Source organism: Anoplolepis gracilipes, chromosome 13 (assembly GCF_047496725.1).
Source record: "Anoplolepis gracilipes chromosome 13, ASM4749672v1, whole genome shotgun sequence".
In the NCBI taxonomy this organism is placed as follows: domain Eukaryota; kingdom Metazoa; phylum Arthropoda; class Insecta; order Hymenoptera; family Formicidae; genus Anoplolepis; species Anoplolepis gracilipes.
In genome coordinates this window covers 9,944,577-9,966,579 of record NC_132982.1, presented here as the reverse complement: position 1 = coordinate 9,966,579, position 22,003 = coordinate 9,944,577, and the positions used below count along the sequence as shown (strand labels likewise).

The 22,003-nt window shown below is 33.2% G+C and overlaps 1 protein-coding gene and 1 long non-coding RNA gene across 3 annotated transcripts; one reads left to right on the top strand and one right to left on the bottom strand.

The window, feature by feature from the left end:
- The first annotated feature begins 42 nt into the window (after positions 1-42).
- LOC140672743 (uncharacterized) lies at positions 43-5,051 on the top strand. The gene is made up of 3 exons (XR_012047942.1): positions 43-163; positions 557-702; positions 4,389-5,051. It is a non-coding gene; the product is annotated as an uncharacterized lncRNA (long non-coding RNA).
- LOC140672739 (uncharacterized) lies at positions 2,666-21,104 on the bottom strand. Of its 2 annotated transcripts, XM_072905119.1 has the most exons (8): positions 19,917-21,103; positions 17,624-17,834; positions 17,415-17,538; positions 17,292-17,337; positions 17,037-17,127; positions 16,625-16,822; positions 12,775-15,861; positions 2,666-5,027 (listed from the first exon to the last, which is right to left on the bottom strand). In XM_072905119.1, the coding sequence occupies exons 1-8, from the start codon at positions 20,060-20,062 to the stop codon at positions 4,956-4,958; spliced, it is 3,975 nt and encodes a 1,324-aa protein (XP_072761220.1). In that variant the 5' UTR covers positions 20,063-21,103; the 3' UTR covers positions 2,666-4,955. The 2 variants fall into 2 exon arrangements, with proteins under 2 accessions (XP_072761220.1, XP_072761219.1); XM_072905118.1 differs by lacking the exon at positions 2,666-5,027 and having other exon boundaries at positions 9,447-15,861; positions 19,917-21,104.
- Positions 21,105-22,003: the final 899 nt, after the last annotated feature.

Sequence of the window (22,003 nt, the reverse complement as noted above, 5' to 3'; positions counted from 1 at the left end):
CGGGAATATAATGTCCGGCGCATTATTGTGCGGAGAAAAATTGCATAACCTTGGAATAAGAGAGAGACGGCAAGAGCGATGCATCTCGCAAGAAGAAAAACAGTTGACAAGAAGCCCTCGAAAATTAGAGAGGACCAAAAGAAAAAAATATATTAATATATAGGTAGGTAAATTTTAATTACGTCAATTCTACTTAAGTGTACACGCAATATTCTTGAAACGTCAAATTAATTTAAAAAACTTTATTTTAGTAATTATACAGGGTGTCCGGAGTAATTACCGCCCCACCTCTCTAGGATAGATAGAGCAGGTCAAACTGAAGATAAAAGTCCTCTATCATTTTGCGATTTTCGTAATAATTATTAAAATATATTATTTAAAAACGCTCAGCATATGCTGAGTGCTACATACGGCGCTCATACGCTGAGCGTTTTTAATTAATAATTTAATAATTATTGCGCAAATCGCAAAATGATAGAAGACTTTGGGGCGGTAATTACCGGACATCCTGTATAAGCAAAATTAATCATATACATTGATATATAATTTTTTTCAGAGCATTAAAAGGGAATTCTCTCAACAAGAGTTCTATGCATCCGTATCCGTATATGAATTGCGCAAACGATTCCAAATAAAAAAAAAGATATGCAAATGGCATAAGTAAAAATAATAAACATGTATAGGACGTAGAGAAAGACACAGGTAGTAAAAAAAAGCCTTTGATATTGTTTTCATGACCGTTTGTTTCTCTCTTTATTGAGGATAACTTTTTTTTTTTGAACGCCGCCTTAAACTAGGCAAACTCGGCTCGGTTCAACCAGGTTCAACCGGGTCCTCGATCGCGCCAAAATTCCAATTCGAATCATGTCCGGAATTTCGAGTCGCGAATCGTAACTCGGGGAGAGAGGGGTGAAAAGTAAAAATAAATCGAAGCGGCGGCGATGTTCTATCGCGGCTCTTTCATTGTCAGATAAATCCGAAAGAAAATACCACGCTTGCGTATTACCAGCATATATTATATGATAATAATGCCTCGCGTGAATAAAAAGAAGGAAAAAGATTGATTGGCCGCAATCGAGGACACTCGCGGCAAATCGCAAAACGCACTTTTACGACTTTTACGAGCGATAATAATGAGTTACATTCCTTCCTCTCTCGCTCGTACACATTGGTTGTTATTTTTTTCTAAATCCTTATAATTAGAGTTATTATTTACAGTATTATGGACATGATTCCTATCAACTTTCACTAGTCGCCCATTCCTCCTAAGGGCGCAATTAGCCGTTCGATTCATTAGTGTCATCGCGCACTCGCAATTTAATAGTCGAACAATGTCCTCGAGATGATCGATTCGAACATTACTTTTTTATGGTTTTGGATACGAGTCATTGAATGAAGCAGCGTTTTAATTGTCAGTAAAAATAATATTAATATTAATTAAATGTATATAAAAAATATTTCCTTCGAGTTCAAAAAAGATTTAAGAAAAAAAAAGACGAAAAGTAAAATGTCATTTGTTTATCTATTTGTTGCTACGATTGTCAACAATGAATAGAATCTGATTGTTATATATTTATCAAAAATGTGTCATGAAATAATTACATGAATAAATTTTTATCATATTTATATACACAGTAATGCAAGAAAAAAAAAATAAAATAGAAAATAATGCTTCATTCAATAGCTCGTATTAACCATTAATTGTGACGACTATACATATACTAGTAAAACGAATTAACTATAGATATCTAAGCAATCGAGAGGATAACGAAAAGCGCGTTGTTAACGAAAGAAAATTACTTAAAAAAAATATAGTTTCGTTCTATCGTTTTCTCTTTTCTCTTCTATCCTCGATAACTTTCGCCAAAATATATTGTATCGGCGCGATAAAATAGACTTGCCGCTTCGCTATATTCTCTACCACAAGAAGAATTAAAAATATTTTTGCCATATATATTGTGCGAAGCACAGCACTGCGACTTTATCGCGTCGATTATTCGATCATCGTTGAATCGTTTGAAAATCTGTTCATCGTACGATGAAGGGGACATTGTCGCAATAATACAATGCATTTTTGCATTACGTCGTTTTCAGGTCATACACGATATTCGTCGATAAATACAATTCGTCGTACGCGTTTCGTGTATGTCGATTGAGGAACACAAATATGTTTAAAAAAAGAACAAAAAAGAGGAGGAATAAGATATACAGTTACGCGTGCGAATCTTGTATTTTCACATTAGGGCGAAAAGAAAACATCCTAATTATTAATTCATTGTCGACCGAACGGTTGGATTCTTTTCGACTTTCGATATATAAATAACATATCGATATATAATCTTTCGAGAATAAAAAAAATACTACTTATATATACATATATAAAAAAAAACGCAATAGTTTAAGTTTAACATATCTCTTTCTCTTATCTTTTTGTTGGATACAATGCGCACGTAATCCGGATATAATTTTACGCTTAATTTTTTTTTTATATAATTGACATTAAAGTCAGGCTTAACTTAAGTCGATAGTTATTTAAAAAAAAAATATAGTTGAACGATCGTCGATTGAACAAACGTGTTTTGATATTCATATATATATATATTATATATATATATATATATATATATATATATATATATATATATATATATAATATATATAATGATATTCATATATATATATATATAATATCGTATACCGCTTAACAAATTATAATCGGCACGTATCATCGATCCGTACAAATCATCGTGCACGTATACATTGATTTCGCAGGTAATTGCGCGTAACTATACATCTTTAAAGAGCATTCGATTCGTATGTGCACGCGCATGTGTGTACGTGCATATATATGCGTTTTTAGTACGCATTCAACTATGCGTGATATTGTGCATTGAAGTAATTTACTCTTATTTGGTTTCTTTTGGCATACAAAATAATTTTATATTTACAGTCTGTCGATAATATCAATATTACTCTATCGTTATTTATACTAACTTATTTTATAACTTATATAATATAGTGTATTATATTTACTTATTACATTATGCAGGTAGAGAACTATTTACAGGATAATAAGACGAATATAAATATCAGCAGATGTTTCACTGCGTTTGTAGATGAGTGTGTATGCATTTGTTTCCTCTTATTTGAATCGATTGTTTCGTTGTAGAGATATTTGGTGGATTTTTCTCTTGTGGAACAATCGCTAACAAGATAAAGCATCGATAAAAATTGACTTTGATGAAGTAATTGTCGAAACTGGAGGATTTAAGAATGTTAAAATATTGTGTGAAAAAAATATGAATGACATATCTCTCTCTCTCTCTCTCTCTCTCTCTCTCTCTCTCTCTCTACAACATGGTCATGCTGACGATGCATGTATGAAAGAAAGTGAAAGAGAAAATATCGATTAAAACACAGCCGGAAATAAGGCATTGTTAAATGCATAACGTACTTGGAGTCAGAAAAGACGACTCTTAATCGTAACATAATAAGATTACTATTTTACTTAGAAAAGAAACTTACAACAGTTTACGCGTTTATATATTTAAAGGTAAGTTTTAATATAATACAAGTAAGCAATTTTTCATCTATCTATCCCGAATCGAGCGAATCGTATCGAATCGCATGGCGGGAGAGTTGTTGCTACAATAATCTACTTAAAAATTTTTATTGGACAGAGTTATAAATTAAATTTTCAAAATTAGTTACCAAATTTTCCTCTGCAACGAATCAGTTTGGCGATCAATTTATGGGCCAAGATTATTCGGCGATGAATATTTACGTTCCTTCGCGCTGAGGAACGTGATTAATATGAAATATCTATGACGACGAAATAGTGCAAAGAGAGAATCTAAGAACGCAATCTTCGATTTTTTTCTTGCCTTTTTTTTTTTTTTTTTTTTTCGTTATCAAGATTCTATCTTCACAAAGTCTCGTCAGGCTTACAAAATCTCTTCTCTTTTCTATTCTGTCTATAACAATCTATAGCCATATCGTCATATTCATTTACAAAGCAATATATTAATTGCTTTCTATTGACTCTCAACACTTCGCTACTTTTACGCGAATTGTTAATGAAAAGAATATTTCTTCAATATTCTTTGGTTTAGCAAAGAGTTAGTATGCAGTTTTTCTTTGTGGAAAATTAACAACTGTATAGATATAATGTATAATAATTATAGATTATTTGAAAAGGGATAGGGAGAAAGGAGATAGAAAAACTAAAATGAAAAATAACTTTGACACATTCGATACGAATATAATAACAAATAAATAAGGACTCGCACAAAGAATAGCGAAGTGTTTAACATCAATATTTACAGTCGCAACAGTCCGCCGGTGTATTATCACGTACATGTTGTCGCTAATAGCTAATTCTTATTTAGGACACAAGCGGTGGAATATTGTTCGCAGTCTCGCGAATCAACAAGGATCATTCTCGTTTAAGGCTTTGACATTCAATTATAACATGTACGCTGTGCAAATGGAAAAGAAAAGATGTGAAAGTGAGTGAAAAGCTTATTTATTTTTTTCGCAATCATGACCGAATTATCTATATCTGATTCAATCTAATATATTCTTTTTCTCTTATTCAAATTTTTTACTTCACAGCGTTTCGCAACAATTTCTTTAAAAATTTCAGCTAACGTCAATTTTTCAAGTTATTGGGCGACATCTTTCGAAAGGGAAAGTGAAAAAAGATGAGGAAGAACGAGAGAGTGTTGAAGAGATAATCCTTATTGAGGTAAACAATTAACCACATAGCGACAAATTATATGATAATTCGTCAGATATTTGTCAAATATTTTCAACATCTATCGATGGCTACTTCTTCCTTTACGAAATTCGTGCGTTCGATAAACTTTCTTGCTGTTTGAAATTCACTCACTTTTTCCTCTTCAGAATGGACAGATCACTCGGGGCACTTCCTTATTATTTAGTCCAACAGCATACTACGTCGCATGGAATTGCTGAGATTGCGATAGCTTGTTGGCGCTTTTATGATGGCTGGACGTGTGTCTTTCCTGAAAATGACAAATAAAGATGTGACGTCTGTGTAATGCAAGGATGATTGACAATTCCACTAATACTTCAACTAAACAACTAATACATTATGTATGTATCTCATATACAAGTATGTCTCATTATATCTTCATATAATAATCGAATCTATTATTTTGAGAACGCAATATAATTATAAATTAATTATATTATATAAACTTTAAATTAAACTCTCTCTCTATAAAACTAATCCGACATATATATTCATTTTTAACAAAATTTACAAAAAAATAAGCGACTCAATTTTTTTTTTTCACTTTTGTATGGCATTTATTGTCGTTTTTCGCAAGAATCCAATTTGAAAAAGATTGAGAGTAATGATTTGTAAAAATCAATTTGTAAAAAATCAATTGTCTAAGATTAATTCTAGCTTGTAAAGTCTTTCGAGGAAAAAGCGCGTCACATGACATTTAATAATTAATAAGTCGACTAAAATTAGTAACGCGAACAAGAAAATGGGAATATTATATTGGGATTTTTGCGATAACCTTATCTTGACTTTTTTTTTTTTTACGCAAATACGATTATACATATACGAGTGGACAATGAAGCGTGATTTAATGAAGTATGAACGAGAAGCTTTTACATTTGAATTTTATGCATAAAAATATATTGGAATTATCAACAATATTTAAAAATGCATAGCTTACGAGCGCATGCTCACGCTCATGCCCATCATATATGTGCGCGTGTACACATGCATGTACACACATGCACATTACATTCATATAGGCGCACGCTCGTGCGCATATAAATGTGCATACATCGCAGAAGAATTAATAATACTATTACAACAATAAGCAACAATATAATCGAGCAATAACAATAATAGTATTCGTAACAATAATAGCAACAAGTTCTAATATACCCTTCACCAAGCAACGAGAATGACATGAAAGCAACGTAATTAATTTTTTTTAATTTTAATTTGGCCGAATTTATGTTTTGTGCGTAACACTAATGTGACGATCATCGCAATATGGTATTCGCATATAATATACTAAGCCGTGATATGTTAGTACATATAAAAGAAATGCGGCGGTACGGTATATGTGCGACATTACATATATATAAAATATATATATATATATATATATATATGTTTATATATATATGATGTGTGGTATTAAGAAAAAGACAAAATAATCACTAAGGTACGTTTCATTTGAACAGAATTTTTATTTGCGTTGCTTTTATATTTTTTTTTTTTTTTTTTTTTTTTTTTTTTTATCAACCACGTGCGCGTACGATCCCTGTAGTATAATCTTCTCTCCTGCCTGTAGAGCGGTTTTTGATAAAAATAACTTTATATGCGTATAATACACACATACATATACTTGTCTTTTGTATAAATTATATACTATACAAACGCAAAATCAAAAGTAAATAATTATATCATTAAATTAAAAATTCAGTTCAATTTCTAAACTTTCGCAACTATATGTTAATATTTTTATAACTTCCGCGTCTTTTTTCGAAACAGGTAGCGTACGTGACAGGTGGATGTACATCGTATACAGAATTTACGCAGTAATGTGTTCGCGTTACATATATATATGTATGTATTTTTTCTTTCTTGGCGAGAATTACTTGCACCTTAATATTTATATCTCTCAATTCATTTATCGTATCATCCGCTGCTCATACGCATGAGCTCGTATGTGTACATAATATCTTATTGTGATTACTACTTGTTTAAATCGATGCAGCATTCGTTGACTGGATAGCAGCAGTTTAGAAACATTGCAATTATATGGATTTAGTCGACAAGTTTGTTAAATTAAATTCCCTGGTTTTTTTTTTTTTTTTTTTTATTTTATTTTATGATAGAATACATATTCTATCGAAAAAATGGCATAATAATCGAAAGCAAAGAAAAATATTTCAATGATTAATAAAAAAATTATAAATTTTTTAAACTGACAATTTTTGAAAAACGCAGAAAAAAGTTTTTTTACACATATCTTTTATATATATGTGTGTGTGTGTGTGTGTGTGTGTATGTATGTATGTATGTGTCTCTCTCGCGCATATGCTCATTCACTTATTTCTTTGCCTCTCTCATTGTTATATATCACGTTTGCTATCAATCACAGATCATTTATCAAATTTCAAATTATTCTTCTCTTTAAAAAAATTCTTGCCATTATTTAGTTAAGTTGCAATAATATACTCTGAGACAATTAGTTTTAGATAATATTCTTGTTAAGACAAGACCAAATAAGTCGCAATTTTAACCGAAGATAAATATTCAGTAATATTATTAATTCGATACAAAAATTAAGGCCACCATAAAATTTTCGCCATAAAATCAGCTAACAATTAGTCCAACAATTCGTCATGTTTTAATGAAGAAAAGATAATCGAAAAGATAAACGCCATGCAAATATAGCTATACTCTTTTTTTCTCTTAAATTTCTTATAATCACAGGATATATAAAAATTAGAGATTTACCTTAGCAATTATTTTGTCTTTGCACTATTATCGTGATTGCACAATATATGACTACGTAGTTTCACGTTAACTCTTCAACTTGCGCTTTATTCATTGTGCACGGTTTCGTTTGCATGATACGTGTTTCGTTCCATAGGACTGACAATATATTAAGATTTACATTTAGCAGAAATTAAAGAAACATTAAGTCACTTAGTATTAATTAATTTACAATTTTAAATCACAGAAGACGTACTTGAAAGCACCATTTCATGTAGTATAGAAAGATTTGTTCTTAAATTTTTTCATGCAACGCTAAAATATCATATTCTGAAAAAACGGTTTTACTTTTACAAAATATCGAATATGTATATGTGTATATATATATATATATATATATATATATATATATATATACACTAATATTATCTAAAATAAAGTTGAAATATCCGACTGCACGTACACAATGAAAAAACTGTCGCGATTAAAAGTACATATGCCTAATAATTTCATCCCGTGTAAGCTTTAATATAACAGTTATTGAAGGAAAATATCTGATGACATATATAAGATTATATATATATATTACAAAATGTAAATGTATATACAAAAATAGGGTAAAGAAGAAAAGCAATAAGATTAATTTAAGAAGAATAATAAAGTTTTTGAGAGAAAAATCTGATTGTGAGTGGAATGTCAAACCATAATGAAATCTAAAATAAGTGATAAGATTTCCCCTCGATTTCCGTTCTAATGATATATGTACAAAATGAAAATGTTTTGTCTTTCCTTCTCTTCCTCATTTTATAGACATATAATCGTGTGATAAGCATATATAGAGTAGGAGAGTAACACAAGAGAGTAATTTCAATTTACTGAAAAAGAGCTGATTCAGAATAAAGAATTTTACTAAGAATTTTAATAATATTATTATAAATTATTCATAATATTATCATAAATTATCATAAATAATATTTATAGTATTAGATCAAATCTACTAAATCAAATTTATTAAAATTGAGTAAACTATAGATAAGAAAAAAACATCAACCGATGTTTAGAAACTAATCATTAAAAGATAATGGATGTATGAAAAATTTTATAATAATTAAATAAAGAGATTTAGATTAAGTTGGAGTAAATTAAAATGTGAATAGTGATCCTATAAGCTCACAGAGCTCAATAGATTACATATACATATATGACTATATGTATATACATTTACACACACACACACACACACACACGCACATACACGCACGCATATATAAATTATATATATGCATAAGTGTTAAAGTGAGAGCAAAGAGATGATCGTAACATTTTGAAAGCATATTCGAGTTTACACGGGAAGAAAAAGCTACATAGTTATACACAGAGGATATCATATCATTAAAGAAGATTATCATTTATGTATATTGTTAATTATAAATCCTCTGCAATCTTTTCGCAAATCAATTAATATTTGCATACGTTAAAATAGCGATAGTAATCGTAACAATAGTTATAACAATTAATAACAATGATACATTTTCACGATTCCGATATAATAACGCTTGCTACGCGTAAATTATATATAATATTATATACAATCCTTAAAAAATATTCGTATATATGCATTATATATGTATTCATATGTATGTATATATATATATATATATATATATATATATATATAAAAACATTATTTATATATACACATATATAGGAAATATATTTCGAGCATATAATCCAAATTCCTGAGTGAATATTTGTTCTATATAAAACACATTTCATAATATATCTCGTAAATATAATCGTTCGTTCTCTTGGCCAGCAAAAGCGTTACTCGTATTTCTTTCGCTATACATTAAATTACTTTCAAGAATATAGTCTTTTGGAAATAACATCATTAACGCCATATAGAAAATTCTAGTCGCTTTTTTCGCTATATTTTCATCTATCAGTCTGGCAGTGTCCTTTTTCTCAACCTTTCACAACACAGCTTTATTCTTTATCGCAATTATGGCTGTAAACTTACACTGCGTACCTTTCTAAAAATTTTCATATCTATATTCATATCTATATAGTAATTGATTATTATGACGTATCATGATGAGGATAAAGCGCATATAAAAGTGTGTGTAGGAACGTCTGAAAAAAGTAAGGATTTTCAAAAAGTTTCTTGTTTCTTATAACGTTGATTTCATTTACAGAATGAGAAAAAAAAGAGCATTAGTATAATTGCAAGAATATAAATTATGGTTACAAAAACATACGATTCAAAAATATGATTTTAAAATCAGTTTAAAGTAATTGTCACAATTGAGTTAACTTTGTAAATCTTTTAAAAATCTTACAAATTATATATAAATTTCAAGAATGTAACAAAGCTATTTAAACAATGGATATGATCATAGATTAGAATCATAAATAAATCATAGTATATATTTCTAAGGTGCATTTAAACTTTAAAGTTTATATAAAAATATTATATATTTATGTGTAGATGATTTCATATTAATGGGGATTATCCATCATTGTTGTTAATCTCCTCCTTCAAATTTTGAGAATTATATTTAAATAACTTTTTTTATTTTTGTTTTTTATTTTGATGAAATTTAATTATCCTTATAATCTTTTAACCGTTACGTATATAAAAAGGAAAGTAATAGCAAGCAAAAGCAGGTCTATATCTATAGCATACTCCTACAATGCGTAGATCATGCTTACAAGGATCACAGCTTACATTACAACACTGGGCATAGATGGACTATAATACTGAATCTAATCTTAAAGGGGAAAAGTTGAAAGTTATGAAGATATGAATACAAAATATAATAGTAAACCATGTCAAATGATTATAGCAGTAATAATTTCTATCTTTATATATATATATATATATATATATATATCTTTATATGTTCCTATATAGATATTTAAATTTAATTTATATGTATACAATTATACAATGCCCTTTTATGAGATTATTTATATATGTGATCAAAGATTCAACAGTTTCCATACAACATCAACTATAATATTTATGTACCTTAACTTTTTTTCATAGTTTTTCTAGACACACTAATTGCACGACTGAGGTAACATTTTATTACGATATTAACAAATTCTGAATCAATAATAATTTCACTATGATAGAATTAGAATATTGAAATAAAATGTCTAATAAAGGTTCTCTAGGATACATGTAAAAAAAAGTGAGGAAACAGGGGGGAGGGGGGGGGGGGGAGAAAGAGAGAGAGAAATAATAGAGTATGTAATAAAAAATAAGTAATATACAATAGTGTCACATGCTACTATTTCTATCAAACTATTTCACAAAGTCGAAGAAAAAGAGGAAAAAATTAACATTTTTGCCTGGCACATTGGATATAGCTCTGAAAACGATTAATGATGTAACAGTCTCGCGTAGGATTCCAATTTACAATCAAGTGTTTAAAAAATGTATATATTTATTTTTTATATAAGATATAAATTTATATGTGTATATTTATATTATATTTGTATATGATATAAATTTATATGCATATTTATATGTATAGATTGTATACATAACATATACATATACATACATATATATATATATATATATATATATATATGTTTTTTATATAGATGTTTTAAGCGTATATCTTTATTATATATTTTTTCAGTTCAATAACAATTTATACAAAAATTAATTGCTTTCAGAGCAATTTACTTCTTGTTAGTCGAAAATGCTGTAAGAAGGAAAAAAGAAAGTATCGTTCAGCAGGCGTTAGGACACTTTTTCTCCCTTTTTAGATATAAATAACTGTATTAATCTCAAAGAAACAAGAAAAAAATACTTGTATAATAAAATAGAAAGCACATCGACGAAATAACAATGAAAAAAACATGATCGTTTGAATACATTTTCATCTATCGCGAATGTGATTTATACAATATATATATATACACATAAGAATTTTCTATCTACCGTGATGTGATTTATACAAAATGTGTAAATTAAATATATAAATAATTGTGGTGTATTATATTTTGTCGGTTCTGATAGAGATTATTCGGGAGTAACAACGTCGGTGGCGTTGATGTGTTGAAACACCGTTGTTGATAGTAGTTGCTGATACGTGGGATCATACATGTTTCCAGCGGATGCGTCAAAGTGCAACAGTGGATAGCGTAAAAAAATACATAAAGAAAACTGTACAGGAAAAATATGTAAAAAAAGAAAAAAAAAATAAATATTTCTATTCTTTATATAAAATGTGTAATTGTCGATCTGTCTTCCAATTTACTTTATGAACGTTTTTTCTTTTTTTTTTTTTGTTTTTTTTTTGTTTTTATTTTCTTTTTTTAGTCTCACTTAAGTCACGAATGATTGTGTTGCCAATGAATTTTACAATATCTAATATTCCGATTCTTGTTTCAATTGTAACAAACTATCATGTTTTTCTACACACACTAAGTTTCTGACTAGTATTATGATGAAAATATATTTACATGAACATTTATATATTTACACTATTTATATAAAAAGCCAGAATAGAGCAAAGAGTAAAATAATATTCTAAGCAATTTAGCTTTCATCCCAATTTCATCTATATATATACATATATTGTCCCTTCTACCGAACGATACGAACGAAGGATGTCTTAGTCCGGGATAGAGGGAGGGGGCGGTGGAGGTGGTAGCGGGGGTGGTCCGCTCGGCAGAGGTGGCGGAGATGGTGGTGGCTCAAGCGGCGGTGGAGGTAACAATCGCGTATCGTCTTGCCGAGTGGCCGCCACCCCCGATTGATTCTGGTGTATTATATTATGTCGGTTCTGATAGAGCTGATTCGGGAGTAAGGACGGCGGCGGCATCGATGTGTTGATCGTGCCGCCGTCCGGCGTCATTATCAGAGCGTTCCCCGCTGGGTACATTGAGTACTGAGATTGTTGAAATTGTTGTTGATAGTACTGATGATAGGCGGGATCATACATGTACCCAGCGGATGCGCCAAAGTGCAACGATGGATAGCGGTTAGCATAAAAATAGGATTCTGCGGTTTGGTCGATGTAACCAGCAGCCCCCCTCGCGTCGTATCCATCACTGCGAACCGCGGGTGAGGGGTGATGAGACTGATGGGATTGATAAGAAACCTGATGTTGATGATCGCGGCCACCACGGCCGTTATCGTAACTGTCACCCTGATAGTGACTACCGGCACTACCGCGCTGACTGGCAACCGCGTGACGTGGTGGTGGCGGAGGACCGCGACCGTCGTAATGCTGACGGCCGCCTCTACCACGTACCTTATTACTGCTGCCGGAGTTATAATGTCTGCCGTTCTGCCGTTCTCCAGGTCGATGGCTCTGGCCGTAACTCGTCGCGGGTATCATCACCATCTGCTTCTTTGCTGCAGGCAACAAGGGACTGCTACCGGGGATCATGGAATTGTTGCCAGTCATCTCGACGAAACGCGTCCTCTTCGATTCGTTCGTTGATGATTCGGAAGAAAATTGAGCAGAGCTGCTCGAACCGTTCGTCGATGATGATGATGACGACGATGGCGGCGGTGCGGAACTTCTGGAAATACCGTCAGTACGTATTTTGATCTTTAGCGAACCCTGTACCACCGGCAACTGCGCGGGCGAATTAGGCACATTGTCGGTGCCTTTGAGTCGTTCCTTCGGAATCTTGATTTTCAAGCCTGTACTCTGCGGTGATATGTTTTTGTTCTCCGAAGAACTGGGACCCGCGCTAAGCATAGTCGAGGATGTTTCCGTGCTCAGATTCAACTTGTCCTTGGGGATTGTGATTTTGATGGGCGCCGCCGCCGGTGTCTCCTCGCTCCTCTCCTTTTTCTCCCGATGTCTCTCCTTGTCCTTGTCTTTGTGTTTGTGCTTATGTTTCTCTTTACTCTTTTCTTTATCTTTGTGCTTGTGCTTTTCCTTCTTTTTCTTCTTTTCGCTCTTGTGATGTTCAGATCGCTTCTCTTCTGTCGAGGGAACTATTGTCACCGCAGGGTGAACCGATCCGGAAGCTGTTGACGTTGCCGGTTCTGTTATATTGTTATTGCTATTTGGCAGCATCATCGGCACACTGTCGGAAAGAACACTAATATCGACCGTCGAGGCTATTGGCGTGAAATTATCACTCACGGTCGGTATAGATAGGCAAGAAGTTGTCACCGGCAGCTGATGATCCGTCAACAAATGATGAACAGATTGTTGCTGATGCTGCTGTAATTGTTCCTGGTGCACTTGCTGAGAAGGTATTTGACTAATTTGTTGTAGACCCTGCAACAGTGACGGCATCGGTGCCAACGGTTCTTGAAGCAATGCACTTATACTCTGCGCAGATTTAATCGGCGACGAGTATTCGGGTTTCGGCTGCAAATGAGATGGCAGCGATAATTCCGAGGGCTTGTGTCCTGGTTCCTTTTTTACGTAAAGGAATTCAAAAAGCTCTCTTTTTGTATGATCTTCTTTGTCAAATTCTTGCTTGATATCCATACCGTTTGTCAGCGTCGTCACGTTCAGTGAGGGTTTATGTTGCGCGATCGCGTTGAATTGGCGCGGCGGATCGAGCGGTTTTATGAGTTCGGGCGGCTTCAGGTCATTAATGACAGATGATACGCTGCTGCTTCTGTTATTAGACGATGACAGATTGTCGCGTATTGGTTGTATGAGGTCGGGTACGCGACCAAGCATCTTCATCGCTTCCAGATTAGACGTATCTTCCATCTTTATCTCGGTTTTTATTTTTATAGATTGCTCACTCTCACCAATACTCGACGTACGAGCTCTCTTATGCGCGAATGTCATCCCATCACTGGAGGACGACCGTTTCATTGTCGCATCTTGCGTAGCTGCAGAGAGTGAAGTCTTTTTTAATTTAGGCCTCGCGCTTTGCAACTCTCTGGGCGTCGTTGGAGTCTCTGGACTAAAGAGTGATTTATGTTTAGGCGGTATGTGTGAACTTTGCACGTCGGATTCTTCATGAGCAGTCGTTCGTGGTCGTTTCTCCGATTTCGGATCGTCCATGTTATTCAAATTCAGACAGGATTGAGAACTGCCATTTTTGATAGTGTCCTTGAGAATCTGGGACACACCCTGCGCCGTATGCTGATTGTATATCTTAGCAGGCGCAGACTTTTGCACAATCTGCGATGACGAAGCACTCGGCGATACATCCTGAGAAAGCGCAATCTGACTGATCGTCGCCACGTGCTTTGTGTCACCCGTAAATGAACTATTTTGCGACTTGTCCTGCTGTTGGTTGTACTTGGAGTGATGCGCCTGTTTCTGCTGCGCATTCATCAAGTACGGCATGTCCGTCTGCTTCGGTGGCGGCAACGGTTTCTCGATTAGCTTTCGCACTTCTTCGCATCTTTGCTCCAATGTTTCTGTCTTTCGTCGTTGATTCTCGATTCTATTTATATCCGGATACTTTGCAGATTTGAGCCGCGGGTCCTCTGCTCGGTACAATCTTTTGTCATGCGCTTGATGTTTGCTATCGAGTGCGTTCAGTCTATGTCCACTGTGATTATTGTTACTTATTTTCTCTTGTGAACTGCCATATCCCGAATCTTGAATGTTGATGGCGTCCGATCGATGCGACACAGATTCGGACGAGGAACTATCTAAATTGACGTGAGCGTGTGATGAATGCACAATACTGGCGCTTGTGCCGGTTGCACTAGTATTATGCTCTCTCGACAATCGTTGTCTATTGGGATCGCGATTAGGTTCTCTAGGATGACCACTGGCGGAATGTCTCTGTGGCACCGGTTGACCAACTTTCATGTCTGGCCGATGATGATGATTGTGATGAAGATTCGTGCTTTTTTGCACCGGCATTTGATGCTTGGTCGGCATGTTTACGTTCGACATGGGTTTGTGATGATGCGAATGATGAGGAGGCTTGTTAGGATCAGCGATATGGCATCCAATTGCCGCGGCTGCTGCGGCCTTTTCTCGTTCCAAACGCTCACGTTCCTTCTTCTCACGGTATTCTCGGTAATCCATCGTCGTCGCTCTTGACGTCGATGGTCCCGCAACGGTTCCGGTTTTCTTCTCATCCTGTTTATCCTGTGTATGATGAGAACGACTTGAATGAGCGAGAGCACCGTCTGTCGTATGATGAGACGAACGACTCGAATGAGCGACGGCGCCGTCTGCCGCATGGTGAGAGCGACTCGAATGACCAACAGCAGCAACGGAGGCGACAGTAATAGAAGTGGAAGCTGCGCTGTCTGTTGTATGATGGGATCGACTCGAATGAGTAGCAGTAGCATTACTATCTATCGAGTGATGAGCACGAATTAAATGAGCGACGGCATTGGCAGCAGCATTATCCGCCACTGCTGGAGATTGTACTCTACGAGGTTCGGTATCCTATCAGAAAGGAGAAACGAGTTAGAATCTGCCTATGGAATACCAAACTGGAAAGATATTTAATTCATTATATCGCCACGCCTAAGGAAATTATTCATACACAGTTGAAAAATTTGTTTTGGAAAATTTAACACAAATCGCATGTCCCAAATGGTCCACAAAAATTTTTCTGTTAATTTAACATATTAAGCGTTTGTTAAATAGTACAATATTAATATTGTTATATTTTAATGTAAAAAATGTACATTTTATAGTTTGACATAATTTTTGTATGAAAATTTAACGAGAAAATAATGTTAATAATGTTGATTATTGTGTGAAAATTTAACAAAAAAACAACGTTAAAGAGAAATGTTACATATGTTACTTTAACATTATTATTATGTTAATATGACACATTAACTAAAAATATAAATATATAAAAATATAATATATTTTTATATATTATTATTATAAACTCAACATTTTTTTCTTGTAAATTTTAACAGATAAATTCCAACACTAATAATTTGAAACATTTATGTTAAATTAAAAATATGTGCATATTGTATTATTTTTACATTCTTTTTCAGTTATTTTAATAATTTAACAGTTGACTTGAATTAACAGAACAGGAACACCTTAAATTAACAAGTAATGTGTTAAATTTTAACAAAAATTTTAACTAGCAAAATTTTTAACAAAAATTTTAACTAGCAAAATTTTTAACAAAAAAAACAAATTTTCTAACTGTGTAAAATCTTATTAGGTATGAATTACTTACAAATGGGGAATTTGGGAGACTTGGATGATGAATACTTGGACTCTGACTTGCAGAAATACTCATAATTTTTCTTTTTAATCTTGATGGACATTTGTCAAATATGTGTAGGAACTCATCTGTGAGTTCTTGAAGTAAATCTGCAGTTACAGTCTTGTCCACATACCAAAACCATTGTTTACCTTCAGTACTTTGGGGTATCTGTGTGCGTAAGAAAGAGAAAGTATTCGTTAAAAGATCATACAAGTTGATATAGCATGAGAAAAATTAGAACAAACATAAATCGACACAAATCGACAAAGATAAATATTACAAATATCACAGTATGTTACAATTTTCATTTTTATTAGGTTATTTTTTTAGATTATTCCGCATTAATTTGCATAAATATTTATAGAATATATAGCTTTCTTACCTCCCAGTTAGACCATTTACATGCAAGATGTATACAAAAACAGGCGACAACTGTGGGTTTATATTGCAGACACATTGTTGTCAAATGTAAACTGAAAAAAAAATAGTTGTATAAAAAATAATGCATAACTTGTTCAAAAGATTATTATTTAACAGTTATATAGGTTTGTGAATCAAAATATAAATACACTTGTGAGACAATAATATTCAATAAGCCTATATATAGCTTCAGAAATATAAAATAATACCCAGTTACCTGTTAGATGCCATAAAGTACGAAGTTTGAGCTAATTCTTTACTAGCTAAAATCAAAATATCCAATGTTATTCATTGTGTAATTAAAACTGAAATGAAATTGCTGTGACAGTACAAAATGTACCTTTTACTAATTGACAGCATCTAACAACATGAGTGTGTGGATGATCAATGGCAACATCAAATCCTAATGTTTGTAGAAGAACATTCTCATTGAACACCAGATCATGAGCTTGGTCAAGAAATTGCTAAACAAAATGAATCATTATAAGATACAATTATTAAAAACAGATATAAATGATTTAATTATAAATTAGTATCATTGAAACTTACCTCGGACCTAATGTCAGGTGGCACTTGTTCTCTGTGGAGACACATGTATGCCATTTTGATGACATGTTCTAATTTTCTTGGCTGTTCTTCTACTTTTGCTGCTAAAAAAAGTGACGCCACAGCAATAGCATTCCTGTGAAACTGAGTTAGCGAATGAAACACGTAGAACCTGTGCATGTAAACTATGGCTGTGTTGATACATAATTGTGATCTAAATTTTCTAAATTAAGGAAAAGATTTTCCTAGAATTTGTATTAGTTGAAAACTATTAGAATCCATAGAAATACAATAAATTGTATAATTTTATAAATTTATAATTGTATAAATTGTATAATTTGTTTAGCAGATAATATAATTATTATCTTTATATTGTTGATTCTGTGATATCACATTAAATAATATTGCAACAATACTTATTATCCCTATTAAATATATAGTTTTCAAAATTTATATATTTTTTAATTATAACTTAACTATATTAATACTTCCCTTCCCTCGCTCAAATATTATACAATTAAGAAATAATCTTTTTGTATGCTATTCTTTGTAAAACAATTTTAAATAAAAAAAAAAATAAAAAAATAAAAAGGATCTTACAAATTGTTTGTAATTTATAATATAACAAAATATAACTATCAAATATCGAATAAAACATTTTGTAACATCTTTTCTTTTTTGCACAAATTTTTATATATATATACACACATACAAACACATATATTATATTGCACAATGACAAAATATTTTCACAGAAATGTTTAAAAGACTTTACATTATCAAGTATTATAAACGATCATTTTTCTGCACAATTCTATACATAAAAACCTATAATAATAAAAATATATATTTTCAATTCACAGTACTATCTCTGCAGTAGTTCATACAGACAATAATGCATATAGACATAATAAAAAAAAATTATCCAATCATTAAATTATTCAAATTAAAAAAAATATAAAGAAATTTTTTAAGCAACTTCTTTTTAAACTTGGAAAAAAAAACCAATTAAAAAAAATATGAACTATATTTCTACCGCTATTATTAAGAACATGATTAGTTCATGGTAAGATTAGAAAATAGAAGGTACAATAGTTTAGAGGTATAAAAGAATTTATTTAATTTTATTTTCAGATTATATATACATCCACACGTGTCAATTTCATGAATTGTGTCAACAATTTTATTTTTTTGTAATAATAATTCAGTTATGTGATAGGATTTGATGACAATTCTGAAGTTTACTGAAACATTATTAATATAACACCATTATAATATATAATCACTGGAAAAGAAACCCAAAGCTTAAAGAAATGGTAACATTAATACATTTTGATAATCTTTTTAGCTATATATTAAAAAAATATATTGGAAAAAAACTACTTTTTGCATGATGTAGAAGGATAAATAATGGCTGAAGATTCTGAAAAATTTTTTAAATCCACTATAAAAAATCTCAAACAAAAATAAATATATTTATCTAAATCTATTCCAACACATTGCGTAATGACCTGCAAAGATAGCACTGTGTTAAAACTTAAGTAACATTTAATGTTTCTATTATAGGTGCTTTCCATTTAGCGACACAAGGTTCTTTCCATCTTTGTTGTCACTGGATGTTGAAAAGAGACAGAATGCTGCTTTTGTCAACTTGTGTCGCTAAAAATGGAAAACATCTAATAACGTTAAGAAAAAAAAAATTTCAAATCTTATTATTGTAACACGAAATACTCGAGTAACATGAAAATATCAACATAGATTTGCATAAAATTTATAGTTTATATTATTATAAAATTCGATTAAATTTTATAAAAATAATAATTGATCTTTCCCTCAATCAATCAGTATTCTCTGCATTATTCTTCGATTACCATTCAAACAATACACAAATACACGTTTTGAGTAGCAGGACACGAGTCTCGTGTTCCTGACCAACAACAGAGTTTCCTCGCGCGTGCGAACTAAGTTTTCCTCCCATCGTCGTAGAAATTTGCAAGAATGATCGTTTACGATACCTGTAATGCACCTGAAATTCCAATATGGTGAATCCACTGTTCCCGCACGTCACCATTCCTCGTGTCAAGGGAGACCGCTCGACACGTGTCTTTGATATTCGCGGGAATGCGACGCGTAATTTTTCTTTCTTTCTTTCTTTTTTTTTTTTTTCCCCCTTTTCTTTTTCAACTCCGATAACGACGTAAAAAGAGTTGCCTACGAAAACGACGCAGCGAGAGGGTGGGGAAGAGACAGAGTCGGAAGAAGCGAGCGAAACGTTTGCACGTATAAAAAAGGATACACCACAAGTCTTTGTCCCATATCCTGGATGAAATTGGCCGCTTGCTGTCGATAGCTCAGTTCCTTGTCGGCGTCGATGCCGAATTTTCTGCTCGGCGTGTTTGCAAGCTGCTCTCTCGTAAAGTACCATCGTTCGTCAGCCGCCATTTATATGTACACACAATTCATTCGAGATCGAGTAAACGATGCACACGATTCACGCGACCGTGTGAATATAGACTAGCGAGGGAGAGGGACGCGGGACGAGAGTTTCGAAGACGAGCACCAAAGCACACGATTACAGATTACGGTTCACTATAGTCACGTCTCACGTCACCACGTCTCATCGACTAATGTCACGTCGCTCGCTCGAGCGATTAAAATGGCGGGTACCTAGAGATATCGTAAACACTTGGAGAAAATTCGGAATATTTAATAGGATGCTGGCGAGAGATGTTGGTTACCGAACCAGTCCTTTTTTTTTTTTTTTTTTTTTTTTTTTCACAAACAGCGTCCTTTCAATTTCATACCACCTATGAACGTATAAACGGCTTGGGTTTTTTGACCGACGGCAACGGAAAACTCGCCGTCAACTTGTCGCACCATTACTTTCCAATCGTGTCACCTTTGCTCGTTTCTCCCGCTAACGCTAAAGGGTGTATATATATATATATACACGGTATCAATTATGTCGGTATAGTTTCGAGCACTGTGGTTAAACGAACGTGACGTAAGGCATGAATTCCCTGTGTGATTATCGGAGTCTGCGTCTTGAAACGCGGGGCGATGGAGAATCGGGTAGACTCTCTCTCTCTCTCATAACCTCAGTCGCATTTCATCGGGACGTCGCGTCGCGTGGCGTCGCGTCGCATTGTCATCGGGTCCTCCTCTCCGCAATCCCGAGAAGAACGTGACGACGTAACGCTGACGATCCAAGACGTCGCGGTCGCATTACACGTTGCGTAACTCGTGAACGAACCTCATTCTCGAGATCACGTTCTTCCTCTCCACCTTCGCCACCTTTTCTCCTCTTCTTTCTCTTCTTTTAGGAATGTTCGTCCCCGCGACCGCGACGCCAGTCCTCCTCCTCTCCGCCGACTCGGGTCCCACGGGTCTGGACTGTCGTCTCGACTTCTCGACGTCAGTCGCCACTCGAAGGCAGCGCAGTCGCGATCGAGGGTCGGAGTGTACGTCGTACATATGCCGTGCCCCGTGCCCGTGGCCCGTGGTGCTGTACGATGCTCTTTTTCGACGTGGGCGCAGCTGTTTGAACACATTTCATCAACATCGTAAAGTGTGATCCGGATAAAGCCGTTTCAACACATCGACCAATCAAACATCTAATTAGAAGGGAGCCATGTGCTACCTTTTTTGGACCAGTCGCGTGATTGGTTTATCTTTTCACTCGATTTTCTATAATTTTTTTCTGCAAACACATCTGACTTTATTATAGAGTGCTTGCTTTATCTCCCATTGCAATAAATGTTATTATATAAAAAAGTTTCTCAAAATTAATAAAAAATTATTTGCGATCGTCTGTCTCAAGACTGATTAACCGAATAAGGCCTTTAGCTATAGAACATAAACTTTGTGAAAGTTTAGATTTAAGCTATAGAAACTAGAAAATAAAAAAAAAAAAAACAATTTTTCTCACAAAGATTAATTTTAATGAATTTTATCTTCTTCTCAACAGCTTTTACCTGGCCTATTCTCGTCGCAGAGGATCAGGAAAACCTTGAAAGTTTTCTTTAATGATAAGAGAAAATAGCTTGCCACAATTTATCATTATGAAGGCCTACTCTGCATGCATATGTATTAAAATATGTGTAAAAACACACTCCTAAGTTCGTCTAAAGAACTAATTGTAAAATTTATTTAAGAAATCTTTCGTTAAATCGTAGAAAAAAAATTCTTTGGAGAATTTTTCGATTTATGTAGATTTTTTCATCAAGGAAATATCGCTATGTACTTTATTGTTAATAATGAGCACGAATTAAATTTAACACCTAGTAATAAATGTATATATTCGAAAAGACGTATTTTTTATTTAAATTTATTCTTGCTTTCTCTTTGACGAATTGCTGGGAAGATTTATGAAAGCAGAGTTTC